The sequence below is a fragment of the Lathamus discolor genome, chromosome 7 (genome assembly GCF_037157495.1).
Source record: "Lathamus discolor isolate bLatDis1 chromosome 7, bLatDis1.hap1, whole genome shotgun sequence".
Lineage (NCBI taxonomy): Eukaryota > Metazoa > Chordata > Aves > Psittaciformes > Psittacidae > Lathamus > Lathamus discolor.
The window spans coordinates 9,183,929-9,200,683 of NC_088890.1; the positions used below are offsets into that span (position 1 = coordinate 9,183,929).

Here is a 16,755-nt window from a genome sequence, read left to right on the forward strand (position 1 = left end):
CCCCCGGGCACCGGAGCCTCCAGCCGCGGGAGAGTCCACGCGGGCACCGGAGGGGAGGGGGCGCGCAAAGCTCGAACCATCGCTGCGGGACGGGGGGGTGGCGGCGGCCGCAGCGTCCCCCCGCGGCCCGCACGGGAGCAGCAGGCGCCTGCAGCGCTCCTTGAGTCGTAAACACGCGCGGGGCCGGCGGGCGGGGAGCGCCATCCCGCGCTGCGGCTGCGGCAGCCTCGCCCCGGACAGCGTCACCCGCCGCCGGGCCGGGCCGGTAGCGCAGGGGCCTCGGCAGGCAACGGATGGCGGGCAAGAACTGGCCCTTCGCTACCCGGGGTGCCCATGAGCAGCGCCTGCGCGAGAACGGGGCTGCACCAGGTAGCGAACTGGCGCCGTGCACCATGACCTCCGCAAGGCGCACCATCTGTTGGGCGCACAGCCGCATCCCCCGCGGAGAGTCGGGGTAATGAAAGCAAACCCGACGGCATGTCCTGAAAGCGATCTCGGCACCTTCGCCAAGACAGGAGCTCCTTATTAAATAATGAGAGAGCTTTCAAATACTCTTTCCGCACAGTCCATGTCCCATTTATATTTCAGTAGGAAACAATTTATGGAGTTGGAAGAGCTAAATAGCTACTTTATTAAACAAACAAAAATAACCCCCATACCCCACAGCTCCCGACCTGTAACTCCCATTATTTGGTTACTCACACTAGACTCAGGCTGACTGCTACTGGAACTGCTGCAACCGCAGTAGGTGCAGACAGACTGGCTGCCTGAATTACTGCATGTCCTTTTTTTGCCAACGTAAGTTGCAAACATCCAAACCAAGATGTGGTATCTTGGTTTTGTATCCTGTATATACATAATAGAACATTTACAACTCCTTAGATGCACTAAGACCTATTAACAACATTTGTTTATCAAAGCCAAACTGCTCAAAATTAACCCTTTGATCATGACAGTAATTTCTTAGACAAAGGAACAAACATACAGCTCAGACAAAATTATAAGACACAACATTATCACTGTAATAGTTTAAGATACAGCAGCCTTTGGTTATAGTAAACCATTAGTGGCAAATGGAATTTCAGATACAAACCAAGATGTGGGCAGAGCTCTGCAGTGTGCAATGGGAGTGGCTGAACCAGAAGGCTCCCACTGCCTCTACTCACTTCAGGTGTTCTACCATGATGCCACAGAAGAGTCATGAACATTGCCAACAGTTAACTCCAGAGTTCTGTAACAAGTTACTATCCAGAGTAAGAGACGGCTAAGATTTGGCTTCCTCAGGTTTAACCCAGAGCAATGACTCTGCAGGGGTGTTTCATTTTCTGTTTCCATTTCAGAGCTGAAACAGGGCCTGGCCAGAAGCTTTTATCACTGGGTTTAAGAAAAATGCCATCTCATGGCTTTGTACACACCTTCCCTTGCTTATAGTTTTATACTTTGCCTTGTTTACCTTCTTGCTACCATGGGCAGAACAAAATTTTAGCCGTTATTATAATGCTTTCCCTTCTATTTTTTCTGGCCTCTGTTTTTAAGTTTTCATGTGAATAAAAAGTATAAATATATACAAGTACAGGAAGAATGAAGTACTTTGTAAGACTGCTATTCTCTGCTCATTTTGTTAAACAATAGCCAGTAACTTAATTCCACCTGAAGCTTAGAAATAACCTCTTGGAAGAGAAAGAGAACAGAGACAGGATCTTTGAGAAAGAAGTCACTGAAGATGAAAGGATTCTCACCTACCGGAAATATTACCAACGACCATGGAAACACCCATTGAGGAGGATTTTCACCTCGCCATTCCAAATACAATTTTGTTTTGGTACAACATGATGATCTTCAGTTGAGAAAGGATGTCAGCTGCTTAAGAAAAGAGTAAAAAAATTATGCGTGTTATTTTAGGTTTTGTAATGTTTAGAACAATGGAGACTGCTTTCTCCTTCAAGAAGCACATCAGTGCAGGACAAAATAGAGACTTCAAAGTTAGAAATCTATTACCTGAGTATGCTTTGCTACAGACAGTTAACAGTCTCATGCAATAGTAGGGCACTGCATATGGAATTTGCCCGTACAAAGCTCTATGAACTCCAATTTTGCAAAAAAGAGAGCAGTCTGTTCATAGAAACATATTCGTCAGGGTTTGGACAGGAGCATTTTCTAGAAAAAGCATGCCCCGTGACACTGTGATGTCCCTTGCTGGGATGAGTATAGACCTCTGTGGGGCAGCTGGATTCTAAAGATCCAAAACTGTTCAGCATTTGAGCCTATCTTACTTTCTTTCACCCTCTGTCTTTCTTCTACAGCTGTTATCTCTACTGCTCCATCTGCCTCTCTCAGCAGGGTACTCTCTATCAGGTAGCAGCAAATGCTGCGCTGGCGGCTGCTGGCCAGTGTCCATCAGCTTTGGTAGGGAGTGACTGTGCAGGCTGCTCACATCTACTGAGGAACACCAAAGAACTGGATAAACATCTGCTCATCTCACCCTCTCTTCTCCACCCCCCACCTTGAGATTTCAGTTTAAAGCAGTACTTCATTTGTATTTGAACATCAGATCTGGTCTAATAAATAACTTCATTTAAAGCAAACAAACAAAACCCAGAAATGTCATACTTTTTTTTAAAACACTTTTCCTTATTTTTCAAACAGCCACAGAAAACATCAAACATTTCAAAAAGTCAACTTCATATTAATAGAAAAGCAACTAAGAGCTGGTTACGTGTTCTACTAAAATGACAAAATGGTGAAAACACCAGATACACAAACTCGCCTGATTTCCTTAGAAATGAAGAAATATTGCATGTAAAATTAGTTATACATTGGCATAATACTGCATTAGTAGTATGCAAGTTACATTATACTCATTTATATATACCATATAAATATATTATCAACATATATACAATGTATATGATATATAGATAGGATATAGGAGTATACCTATACATATTTTTATATAATTGCATAAACATATGTATGTATTTAATATAAGGCAAATTAAATAACATTCAACATACGCTTACTATGTACATTACATTAATATAATTGTTATGTTAGTAAGATTCTCATTTGTATACTGGGTACAAATATCTTTTAATAAGCTTAAAGCAAACTAGACATAGGAGCAGGGAAGGATCTGAAGGAAAATGAGAAATGGAGAATCTACTGACAAGAGATGATTAAACCAGCAGAGTTGCTTATTCTTTAATGCTTGAAGATAATGCAATTGTTCTTTATTATCGAGAGACTTAAAAGATCAGGAACAGAAAATAAGTCTGAAACTAAAGAACAATGATAGTGCTACAATTAAAGAAGTATAACCACCCTTCAATAAATCTGGGCTGATAATTAAATTTTCTAATCACTGGAGAAATCAGGTTTTGAATGAAGTTTTCTGACAAGAGTAGCGGGGACTGAAGTCCCAGTAAATTTTAAGGAGGGGCTTGGTGAGTTTATAATCCATGATCACTGCCACTGGGAGTGGTGAGACACATACATACCAATGGCTGTACCTGTACAGAATTTTTTATGAAGTGGTTAACATGAACTGGTTCAAATGCTATGTAACAAAGTTCATAGTTAAACCTGAAGTGGAAATCAGTTCTTAGATGTATTACAGTCTTTGTGTTATCTGTCTTTATTAATCCAGGATAATTTGCTCTTTTCCAGTGCTACTATGAAACCAGCAAGTAACCTAATACCAAATACCTGGTGCTGTTTTCCAGTAATGATCATCATTCTGAGGGACACAATCTTGCTCCATCTCCTTCTTGTGATATGCCAACATAGACAGAAACATGCTGCTTAAGAAACCATTTGTACTGTATGTGTGCGTATCCAGCAGATCCTAAAACAAACATGTATCCAAAAATTCAAATGGAATTGTTGCTGTCTTGACATACACTTTAACTACATCATTTATTCCTCTGACTGCCCAGCGACACCCACTGTTATGCATACACAGAATAGTATGAATTTTATCAAGAATTGCAGAGTATTTCAACAAATTGTAGAATCACCACAATGTCACAATAACCTTGCCACTCCTTGTTTAACTTACTTTGTAAGACCAATTTTCCTACTTAAGAAAAAGGTGATTCCACTTTCAGTCACTGCATTTCAAACACAACTTTAGATCACCAAATGGTAATAATCAGTAAATGATGATGATCAACAAACTGGTCTGAGCTAGTCTGCATTCTCCAACACCACCCCTCACCCCCCCCCCCCCCCCCCCCCTGCCTTGAGTGGACACAAAGTCATTGCTGTGAGCTGCATTTTCATAATGTTAACATTCAAATTGACACACCTATAGGTGTAGGATATTGCTCTGAAACAGTTCCTTACTTTCTGACTGTTCAGCTTCATTCTGAGTGTCTCAAAAGGTACTTCCAAGACAAGTTTGCTTTGCAAAAGATACATTAGGATGTAAATAACAGTTCAAACTTTGCTCTGTGTTTCCACACTGCTCTACATAGCAGTAATGCCTTTATAGACTGTCATATATTAAACTTTGGTGTGGCTTAAATATGTGCAATTATACATACAATTTGTTGTATTATGGAAAACTAATGCAAAACTTATTCAGTAAATTACTGATGAATGAGTTTCAGGGCTGAGAACTCAGTAGAAAACTGCAGCACCAACTTTCTCCTTACCTGCTTATTCTATTTTCATTATCAGCTTGCATCTTAATTTTTATACTAGCAAATGAATTTTGCTATACAGCATGCCCATTCATTCCAAATGTAACAGCCTCGCTTGAGTCAAGATTTCCCACTCAGCAACTGGTTCACAACACCTCTCCACTGACAATCTCATGCATATTAATATTCTGGTAGCCTTTTGGATCACCACTGTACAATACTCAGAACTGGTCCTGAGTTGTCTATAATGATATGCTCAGTGTTTTTCCTCTCTAGTTAATTATAGTCAACTTAGAATCCATAACAGGCTTCTGGGCTTCCTTCAGCAAAATACGTATTTTTCATAGTCATGAAGACCAAAGAATCTGTCCTTCACTTTGACACACTCAACCCAAGACCCAGATATTTAGTAGGTATTCACATAAAACATCTCTGCTGCATTTCACCACTCTGGAACAGGCACCAGCTCTTTAACGGACAAATGTGACAGTCACCTCCCTTCTATTTCCCTTATCCAAGATGGCTATAGAAAGGGCTGGTCTGCCCTCAGCTATGATGGCTATCCGTAACACTTCTATGGACTTCCTGCCCGGAAAAAGGATGGCCACCGCGGTAGCAGCTTGCTGCCCATACCTAACATGGACGCCAAAGCGCACTGCTTCCTTTGGTTGTGTGGCAAGTGTTTTGCACAAACGAAGCATGAGCTCACACCTCCTTACTCCTGCTGAGCACCTTACAGCACGAAACACTGAACTCTACAGATGCTCTCCACAGTTCTAAGATGGGCACTTTCTGGCAAGCATCAAATACCTCACAAAATACCCATACAAGAACTGTATCCTCATGTCAGAATGCAACCATTTTCTGTATTTTTAACTTAAGTCTGTGAGTCCACCCGGATAACTTTTGAACTCATGAAATTTAAAACACGAGTGACAGAGATTAATAAAACCCCTACACCTTCTCGGAAAGGTGGCACTACTGCGGAAAAGGCAGGCTCAAATTAATGACCTCTGAAGAGTAGGTAGTGCTGCCCTTACATGAGCCACTTGGCACCGCCAAATAGTATTAGAAAGGCAGCTGGCACATACCATCACTTCCCCCCAGAGACTGTCAAAGTAGGATTTCTCCAGGGGATGCAGAAGGGTTCAGGATACCGTAATATGGCAGTAGCTTACAGTTTAAAGGACACAGATACTTTAGGCAATTATTTCGTTCTACCGGCTGCAGAAAGACTTGAGAAAGATACATTTCATGATGTATTGTCTGCACAGTATCTGAAACTTGACATCTAAAGATTATAAATGCTTACAGAGAACATCAGAAAAAGGTATTACTACTCAATTTATCTGTTTTACTTGATTCTCTTAGGCTTTATAGATGGTAATGGTTTACTTAATTCTCAAGCTCTACAGATGGTAATGGTTCTTTCAGGCTCCTTTTTCCATCAGACATGCACAAAAATAATATAGAAAATACTCTCAAAAACCTTATCTTCATCTCAACACATGCAGCGCCCTTTGCTTCCTTGCAATTCCAAAATAGTCTCGATTATTTCTATTTTTGCAAGTCTTTCCCTCAAATCCAACTCCTGATAGACTTACATTTATTCATTTTCCACACCCTCTTTTTATGGACCTTTCCTTCCATCTTTTGACTACTATGGCACCTTGTGACATCCATACTGAATTTCCATTTATTTTAAAACATTAATAAATTAGGAATGTCATTTGTTACAATAGTATAATGTCATAAACAAGCTAATGAAAGCCATGAAGTGGTGCAGCAGATATTTTTGGGGTTTTTTTTTCTCCTCCTGTCAGGAGAATTGAAAATTACAAACCTACAATCCTAAAGCTTCCACCTGTTAGTCTTTCTCGTCTTAATCAGACTTGTCTCTCTCCTTGGGTTTAATTTCTTTTTTTTCCAGAATGGATGTTACAGCCTGGTTTTGCTGTCTTTCTCATTGGATCATTGGAAGAAAACCAGAAAACTAGGCTGAAATGACACCCCACCCCCAATCACAGTGCAGTCAAAACAAAAGGGAAAAAAAAAATGAAGACAGCCCTGAGATTTTTACTGTGCTATAACTATTAAGACAGCAATCATGTTTTCTCTCATACACTGCACTGCCTTACCTCAATTGTTGCACATTTCCCTCATCTTTTGCTGGCTAAACTGCCTGGCCCAGCTCTACTTCTCTCCACAGCTGCCTGGCCTTTCTGGCCTCAGAGAACCCTCCCACATCCCTAATCCTGACACCTTGTCACAGGATAATTATAGCACTGGCGTAACTCCAGCATCTATCTAATACCAAACAATCTCCACTTGTTTGCTTTATAGCAAGTGACGGACGTAAAAATGAATTCAGACTGGAGGGACCTGTTTGGCACTAGCCTACCCTATGACCTTGAAAAGGTAACTTTTCCTTGACTTCTAGAAGATGGGAATAAATGTGCCCTTGGATGATGCTCCTGCACGTACCTACTGAAAACCCTGCACCAGGGACACTACCTCAGTCTCATCACCCGGCCTTGTGTCTGCAGCCATGACTCCAAGGGTACCCCTCATTCCAGCTGCCAACCTGGCAACTAAACAGCAGAAAGCGTCCAGCATTCCTTTTTCCCTTCCCAACACACACTGAATGACACTGTGGCTTCCAAGGCTTTCAACCTGGGCTCATAAAACGACGAGAAGAGCATAGGGAAAGCAGGAGGATGTTGAGGAACCTCGGTCCTCCTTCATGAGAGCTCTGCTGATAACGTGCCACCTCAGTTTCGCCTTAAGTAAGCTGAAGAGCAAACGAGCCCCGCTCGCTTCCTTCCTCCCTTTCATCCTCCAGAGGGGAACAAGGGAGGGGAAAGAGATGCGCCGGGGCCTCACTCACCTCAGAGACCTGTCCCCACTCCCACCTCCTAACGCATCCTAGCTGTGGCCTTCCGCCGCAGCCTCTCTCAGCTTCACAGGAGTCCACAGCCACCCGGACCCTCGCCCCCCAGCGCCCAGCCCGGACCCCCATCCCCTCAACACAGACCCCTCCCGCCCCACGCACCCGGAAGAGGGCGACCAAGACCCCACCCTGCTGCCGCGGCCACTGTCGCAGCTTCATGAGGCGCAGTGCGCGGGCGCAGTGCCCCTTTCCGCACCTGCGCAGCCGCCGGCGCCTTCCCTTTGGTCAGGCCCCGCGGAGGGCAGCTCCTCCCTCCGCCGCCGCCTGCCCTCCCCCCCCGACCCCCGCCCCTCCCCGGCAGCGCTGCCGCTGCTACACCGGGTAGGTTTGCAGGCGCTATGGCGGCCGCTGCGCTGGAGGTAAGGGAGGGAGCGGTGCTTTGGTGCGCTCCGTGCATCTCTCGGGGCCGGGCAGCGCTAGGCCGGGGGGAGGCGTGGGGCCGCGCCGGGCGAGGGACGCCTCTGACCCGGTTTGTTTTCTGCTCTGCAGGTCGGAGGAAAGTTTTCGTGGTCGGCGGCTGCCTGAGAGGCAGAGCTCCCGAGCGGGGGGCGCCCGGGCCCGGCCGCCAGGCCTCTCCTGCCGCCGCCGGGTCAGCGGAACCGCGCTCGGCGGGCGGAGAGCGCGGGGGGCTGAGGAGCGGGGCCTCCTCATGCGCAGCCACCTGCGGAGGGGTTGAGCGCTGCCGAGCGGACGTCGCCTCTTCCAGGCCGCCGCTCCCCGCGGAGGGGGCTTCTTGCGGAGACTTCCTGGAGCAGACCCCACTTGCCTGCCTCCGCCGCCGGCAGCAGAACCGCCGCCGAGGGACGCTTGCGTGCTGCTGCCAGCCAGAGCCACCGCGGGCACCGCCTGAGAGCAACCTGTCAGCGCACCTCGTAGGCCGGCCCTGAAGGAGCCTTCCTACGCGTTAGTTTATCCCTGAAAGAAGAGTTTGAAGCCCTCTCCATGCCTTATCAAGTTCTTTATCTGAGTGGCTGCCTGAACCTGTAGACCAGTTCAGCTTTACCTGGTGTAAGGGAGGCAAACAGTATAGCTCTTGTACCCCATTCTAAATCGAGGACCACCTATTCTGCTTTGGTTTCATAGACGAAGATGATGAAATGCGGATTGCTGTGTGAAGCGCCTAGATCCCTGTTGTGGAGTGAGGGCTTTGTATTCACCTTCCAACTCCTGATCTGTGCGCTTTGAGAGGGGACGCTAATCCTTCTCACTCATCCCCCTTCCCTAAACCTTTCCTTGCTTCCATGTTGCATTGGTCAGAATTTTAGTCAACGTTGTTTACGAAAGGGGGTGGAAAAGAAGGCAGTTGAGGTTACAAACAAAAGTACTTGTATGACTCATCTACTTGGATTTGAGATATTCTGCCCTTCTTTCAAGGAGCCTTTGCTTCTCTTTGAAGGAATCAGATGCTTGTTCCTATTCTTCCAGAGGAGGATGGATTGAAAGTTGTACATTTTAGACTTTTTTTGGGTCACTGCTGAAAGTATGAAAAGACATAATGGGGCTTTTTCACTGGATTATTGCCAGGATTAGTTTACACACTGAAACAATGCGTTGTTAGGCCTCTGATATGATAATATTTGTCTTGCTTTAATATAAAGTTACTGTGGAGGTTTTGGTTAAAAATTGTGGAGGACAGTCTGCATCAGAAGAGGCTCTCTTCATCTCTGGTTGGTGTGGCAACCCCAATCTGTCCTCGATGCCTTCAGCCTTGGCCATCTTCACTTGCCGCCCGAACTCTCACCCGTTTCAGGAGCGTCATGTCTACCTGGACGAGCCTGTCAAGATTGGCCGCTCAGTGGCTCGCTGCCGGCCAGCGCAGAACAATGCAACTTTTGACTGCAAGGTGCTGTCCAGGAACCATGCTCTTGTCTGGTTTGATCACAAGACAGGCAAGGTAAGATGATTTCTGTATTTAATGAGTTGCATGTTTGTTTTAGCAAGTCACTGTAGATAGCAGGTCATGTTGCTTTCCCTGTAATAAATGTGGTTACATGTGGAAGGAGTGATATTTGTTGTTATAGTTAAAACGATTACTTTTCAGGTAAGTTGGTAATTTCTGACTAACTAGAAAGATTATTATTAAAACCACATAAAACTGTTGAAAATGGTGATAAGTCCTGAAAAATTTGGGTGTGTATTATTCAGTGCTGGAAGTAGGTGATTTTTTGAGGTAATAGAAATCTGAAAGCACGGGCTTCTATGAATATGGTGGTATAATAGTATTTTTCAAATGCTGAGAAATGTTATCTGAGTGTATAAATCTCGTTGTGAAGAAGGTCAAAAAACAGATTTAAAAACCTGGATTTGTTTGGCACTCTTCCTGCTTGCCCTTTTGAAATTGTATAAAGAGTATTTCTGATAGAAGGTTTTTTGCTGGCAATAGGACTATAACAAATGGCAGACAAGACATTTTCTTATTGATAGTGAAAATGGTTTTAAAATATATCTTGCATTGACTTAAGTTCTTAGCTGTTTCTCTTAAAAGGCTAGTGATGTTGTTAAGTGAGATTTAGGGGTTCTGTAGTGCATGTTTTGTCCACTAGGGATTGAACTGGGACAGCTAAAGTTGCTTTACTTAATGACTGTCAACTTAATTTTAAATACCCATCAAGAAATGAACAAAGATTTCAGTTGCTCAGCACAGTATTTTAATGTTTTTTTCCAAATACATTTGTCTTGTGCGCTAGAATTAAATGCTATAAATCAGCTGGTTTTCAGCTTCACAGTATGCACTTCTGTGAAATACAGTCAGTGTTGCTCTGGATTTTAACAATAATATGGTCTGTAATTAACACAGTGTTTTTTAATAGTATGACACAGTGTGAGGAACAGTATAATGCAGTCAAAGCTCTTAAACCTTCCATTGTTAGCTCTCCTAGGTTATGCAATGCTTGGGCATGATGGGACAAGACAAGCATTTGATTTCTTAAGGCTGGGTTATGGCATGGCTTTCAAGTTACCTGCATGTAATTGTGCAGACTGCTATCTGTATTAAAGTTTCATGAAGCATGTTGCTTTGGTTCTGTTGTGTATGTGGTGTGTGTTCTTGAACACTTTAGAAAACTTAACGATGGAAATATTTTCAGTTTAAGCTTAGTTTTTAATATTTCTTGTTTACAAGGTAAAATGTCTCAACTTATTGTACTATTGTTAAATTAAAAAGCTTTATGTGTATAGCTGTTTATCAACATTCCTTATGATCCATAAAGATTTTAAGACCCCCATGTGCTCTACTATAGTACAGTATAGGTTACAAATAGTCTAGCCATATTAAAGATGGTTAATTTGACAAAGCATTGAGTGTTAAGCAAGTCTGTTAACTCATAGACAAGCTTAAAAGACAGCTGTGGGGACTTCGGTTTGTGTTGAAGTTTTAGTTAGCTTTGGCTTTTCAGTATAGGTCAAAAAAATTATATGCTTACTCATTTTATCTAGCTGATCCTAAATAGCAACTTGGTGGTGGTAAGAGGATACTGTCACGTGAAGATTTGGTGAGGGTCTTGCAGAAAATTGCCCAGGTGGGTGTCTGGATGAGTAGCCACAGTGATCAACTACAGAGTGTGTTTAAGTGCATAGGACTACACTACTATGAAGTTTGCATGTTAGATGTTGTGGTACTGTAACAAGTTTAAGGCCTCTAATTCTCCATGCAGCAGTATAGAGGATTTTGCGTTCTGTGTTTGTTTCCTGGCAGTACTTTCTAATTTTTCATCTGGTTGAGTATCTGAATGGTAAATTATGAGATGGTTGAAGGAGAGGGAAAAATGCATCCTTAGAGATAATAGATATAAAATGCTGTTGTGAAAAAGGAGGTAGAAGATGTTGGTAAATACAGGTTTAATTGTGAATTGTGAAAGCTGCTTTAAAGAGGTTTGTGGTGTTTTCAAAGTACAAACAAAAATGTAAAACTATGCCAAGACATTTGCATGCAGGAACATTTATTATTACTGTTTACAGAACTTCTGATACATGCATCTCATTTAGGAATATGTCATTATCCTATCAATGACCTATACTTAAACCTGCATAAATTCTTAATACCACAGTGTTTCCAAGCATTTCTTAGGAGCTCATATACAGGACTCTTATCAGTTCTGGGTTTTATAAAAGATAACAGACCTTGAAATATTAATTTAGTAACAGAGAGAAACCTTGAAGTAATTCAAAATAGTTCTTGAATGATCTGGGACTGCAGTTTCATGAGTTGTGGACTTTGCTGGCAATACCAGTTTGTGGCATTCCCAGTCACTCAGTCCAATTCTCTGTGCTGCCTCTTGAGCTACCTTCAGTTACACTTTTTTTTGTTTTTCTTGAGGGTTTCGAGTTTTGTTTGTTTTGTTTTAGAGAATCACCTGAATGATCCTGTTTACTACATAGTCTGTAGACATGTTTGTCAGCATAATCTGTAAAGGACAGACACTGAAGAGAGGGAGCATCAGTAAGCAGTGGCAAGGAAACTAGTATGCGGGTGGGTTTTTTTGAGGCAGAGGTAGGCTTAAGCTGAATTAATGTCACGTAAATAGAGCAAGTGGAAGATGACATGTTGCTTACAGTTGAAAGATGTTAATGTTTACTTTATATAAAGGCACTTCAATTATTCATGGAAAAAGTTACGTGCCCAAAGGAGATAATGTCTATGTAACACCAGCCTTATTAAGGATAAAAGTAGGTTGAGTCTTGAAGATCACCAGTAAATAGCAATTAAAAGCAGATATTTAAAATTGGATTTGCTTATTAAAACATTTTTTAATATTATATGCAAGCCTAAAAATACGTAAGATAAAGGTGGAAGGAGATGGTGGGGGGAGTGTCCATACTCTACTTTTTTTTGTGCTTAGTAATACTTTTATAACCAGTGCAGTGCCTCACTTTGCTTATGTTTGTAGAAACTGTAATATATCCTTGTGGATTCTTAGTACAATAACATTAAAAGCTTATGCTTAGAATTGATTTGATTTGAGTAATTAGAAGTTAATGAATCTTCTTAAGAGATGCCTGAAAAAGTGAGTCACTAAATATGTAGGAAGTGGATGTTGTGCTGAGCATGGAGTGTTCCAAAAAGTGCTAATCAAAGCAAAAGAAAAAGTGGGCTATAGTTCATAAAATCTAAATGTGTTTGTTCAGCTTCTATCACTGCAGAAGCTCTATAAAAGCTACTTAATTGAAATCTTAAAGGTTTGCTTGTTTGGCTTGGTTTTGTTTTTAAAAGTAAGTAAGTCAAAAACCCGTGAGAATTTGTATGTGACTTCCCAGGCTGAAATGCTTCTGGCAGATGTGAAAGCTTTTAGTAGAAACCTGAAGTTTCCGACAGATATCGAGGCTTTCAAAAATAGGAGTTATTTAGTGCCTTAGGTTGTTGTGAGAGGCTAATTATAAGTACCTTTTATAGAGAATGCGTTGCCATAGTTTACAGAAGGCGCTGAGAAACCGTGTGAGAAATATTTTCTTAGACCAAAAGGACTCCAAATAACTGGTCATTTTTAGTATCTGAAAAAAAAAATAATGTATAGGCATGGTTTTTTGTGTTAAGATGGTATCTAATACTATTGCTTTCATTTAATTCAAAGTGGGTATAAATTGAGTTGAGCATGCTTGTAGTATCTTGGTTACAGAAATGCTAACTAGTAAACTGAAAGCCAAACAGTCCACACCATAGTAAATGAAGTTTATTAAGGCTGTGCTTTATGGCTTTTAGGCTTAAAATACGTGAGATAGAAATGTGACAGAATACTTTCTGCAGGGAACACCACCCCTCTTTAAAGAAGACAGCCCCTCTTTAAAGAAATCAACCAACCATCAAACCAAACCCCAACCCCTCAAAACAACAACACTGAAGGTGTACGGCCGGGGATTTACGGACTGACTAGCTTTGTTTGAATCCCTAGGAAAATCACGGAACAAATCTTGGAACGTTTTTCTAAGCATATGAAGAAAATTATTTGGTAATGGCCAGTACAGATTTAGCATGGATAAATAATATCTGATGAGTCCGATTGCCTCGTATGATAAAATAAATAGATTTAAGGGTGAGGGAGAGCAGTACACGCTATTTACCCTGCCTTTAGCAGGGCTTTGACAGCTTTCCATGCTGGGCACTGCAGTCAGGATGTGTGGACAATTAGATGAGCAAAACAAAACTGGTTTGAGGATCACTCTCAGTGGCAGAATTTCTTTACCTGGGTGTTGGCTTCAAGCAGAATACTACAAGAATCTGTATTATAACTTGTGACATTAAACCTTTTTATCCGTGACCTGAAGTACGCTTTAGTCAAGTTTGAAGATGGGACCCTTGTCGTGGTGGGGAATGAGTTGATACGCTCAAGGGCAGGGCTGCCATCCAGAGGGACCTGGCCTTGCTGAATGACCGGGGCAGACAGGAACCTCAGGAGTCTGAACAAGGACAGATGTGAAGTTCTTCACTTGGAAAGGAAGAACTTCTTGCAGCTTATTAGATCGTGTCTATGATACTGCATCCAATTTTGGACCACCAGAGCAAGAATTACATTGATAAACAGGAGTTGAAAGATTACATGCTTTCTTTTCTTGATGTATTGTACTAGGAATAAAAGTGTATTGACCATGAAAGAAAGAAAAGAAAGAATTTGTGAATAGGGAATATGTTTTTCACGTAATATTATATGGAATGTTTTGTGCAGATCAAGAATTTGGCAAGATTAGTGAACTACAGGACATCTTCTCTGGACATCCTGTTTGTTCAGAGGTACTTAGTAAATCTATCTTACAAAATTTAATGAGAAACGGTATTTGGGGTTTCAGGATTTTAATGGGAGGTTTTTTCCTGCTGTTTCTTACAGAAATTCTTGCACTATTTGGCACTGATCTATGAAAAAGATATTTAATTTCTCATGTATCAGTAGCATTCTTTAGGTACATATTCTGTTACTTATTTTTATTATATCTTTTCAGCTTTCTGTTTGGACTTTTGTCTTAGAAAGCTGAACAAATGTTTTACTTTTTAGTATTTCTGATGTGGTCGTATGCTTACAACCTGCAATGTAAGTGTAGAGGAAACACTTTTATCTTCCAAATGTTGACTGTCTATTCCAAGTGCCCTGGGAGACTGACCTGGAATCTGCTATAATGCGCAAAGGTGAAATTTCAGGGCTTAGATGCTTTTGCTAAGAGAGTGATGTCAGCCAGACCTTATATACAACTGTTAATATTTTTATATAAGTGCTTTTCACCCTGGATTAACTATCCAACCTTATGCTGGTACGATCATAAAAATAGTATTGGGTAGGGAGCTCTTGCTTTCAGCAGACTTCACTGCCATGCTTTTAGGACCCACTGCAGGAGTGCTGGTAGCCGTTTATCATAGAGGTAAGTTACTGCTGACAAGGATTTCCCTGCAGAGATACCATCTAGAGCCACTGCTGCAGAGCTAATACTGTAATTCTTGGAGCTGACCCATTGCAGTCATGATGCAGCTATCTTGAGCCAGGAACACCAACGCATTGATTAGGCTTTAAAAACAAGCAAAAATCCCTTTTGTATTTGCAATAAGTTTTTACAAACCTCAGATGAATCGGGTTACTTAGCAGCAATGAAGCCAGTAAATGTGTTTTCCTTATGTCTCTAAAGGGATGGTTTGGGTTTGCTCCTGGTCCCATGCTTATAAATGTAAAACCTTGCTTTCCTGATGCACTTTCATTCCACAAAGTTCTTTCGTACTTTTTCTTTTATTTCATATGTTGGTTGTGGCAATCTGTTGATCCTTTGTAGGTGGATTTACATTGCACTGGAGAATTACTTTTGATTTGGCTTTGCCCTCTCATATTTTAATTTGAACAGTTTTGGTTGTTGATTTGTTTAATAAAAGTAATCAAATTTACGCTGCAAAGGGCCATGTGGGTTAGTAATGTCCTAACTCTGTCAGTGTTCTGCTTGGTTGTGTTGATGTAAATCTGATCTAGCTAAAACTGCAAAATGTGTAGACAAATACTTAAGTGATTTGATGCATTTTGGTTTTTTTGTAATTTCTTTTAATAGATCAGATAAAGTGAAAATTATTATTTTGTGGAACCTGGCAAGTGAAAGGGGAGGAAAAATGCCATCTCCTTCCCTAAAGCTAGCAATTTTACAGGCTATTGCTGTGAAATTATATGATTGTTTGTTGTCTCTGGATTTCCTTTTGAATCACATCAATAATTGCTTCCTGTTAATGTTGCTCACTTGCTGAGAGTTTGGATTATCTAAGAGTTCTGAGTTTTGTTAAATCTTGCTGTGCCAATGCATTAATGTTCCCAGCTTGTCTTTCCTTCCAGAAACATTTCTGCTTGTAGCAGAGTTGTTGGAAGAAGGCTTACAGCATTGTCACATTTTTGTTGATCGTGGACAAGCTTTTTTCAGTCTGCTTTAGGAGGGGGAACTTAAGGCAGAGAGATGGATTGAACTGAATTATCTTATGCAAGAAGATGTATCTGTCTGCCAGAGGCTCAGAGCAGTTTCCTTTTTTGAAAAGGAAAAGCGTTGTCCTGGAGCCAGACACTTAATTGGATACAATTTTTGTGTTAGTTTGTACGAGAGACACATATGTGCAATTGAGCAAAGTCTTAAAAGTTTATTTCAGTCTTGAAAGTATAAATAAATGATGAACCTCCAGAAGGCTTATAATAGAAAGTCCAAAATTTCATAGTAACACTGTGGTTGAGTGGAAGACCAAAGAAGGTGCTAGCAGGTTTTTTGCTTTTATAAAAATGTAAAAAGTACTGGGATTAGTCAGGGGTTGTTAAGGGCGTGAGGAATTCGTAGTATCTTTGCAAAACTATGGAGTATTTCAGTATTAACAGTTGAAATATACTGTATACTGGAGGGAAATATGTGCTGTTCTTAGACCTTTTTAGGTTATAAAATTACACTAATCAACCACTGAAGGCTGAAAAATTGATGATGAGATGGGCTCAGTCACAAATATTCTAATAGCATAAAACAGTGAGAATTTGTAACCAAATATGAAAGTATAGATAGTCTTGTGCTACCGTTAACATAGGCTTGTCCCCGTTGGAACATCTTGTTCAGTTTTGGTTTTCATACTGTAATTCAAATGTGTTCAAAATATTTATTGACAAAAATACTTCCATTTATTGACAGAAATACTTCAGTGTAGGAAACATGCAAAGTCTGAGATATGAGAAGAGGCAA

General features: G+C 41.4%; 1 protein-coding gene across 29 annotated transcripts in view; it reads left to right on the plus strand.

The window, feature by feature from the left end:
• The first annotated feature begins 7,811 nt into the window (after positions 1 to 7,811).
• The window catches only part of SLMAP (sarcolemma associated protein), an 88,613-nt gene continuing 79,669 nt past the window's right edge, over positions 7,812 to 16,755 (plus strand). For 8 of the 29 annotated variants that reach the window (XM_065687558.1, XM_065687564.1, XM_065687569.1 and 5 more), the window contains exons 1-2: positions 7,816 to 7,952; positions 8,083 to 9,487. In XM_065687558.1, the coding sequence (XP_065543630.1) occupies positions 9,290 to 9,487 (198 nt within the window). In that variant the 5' untranslated portion in view covers positions 7,816 to 7,952; positions 8,083 to 9,289. Of the gene's footprint in view, positions 7,953 to 8,082; positions 9,488 to 16,755 lie in introns of all 29 variants that reach the window. The other 21 variants (XM_065687553.1, XM_065687560.1, XM_065687565.1 and 18 more) reach the window with 7 other exon arrangements.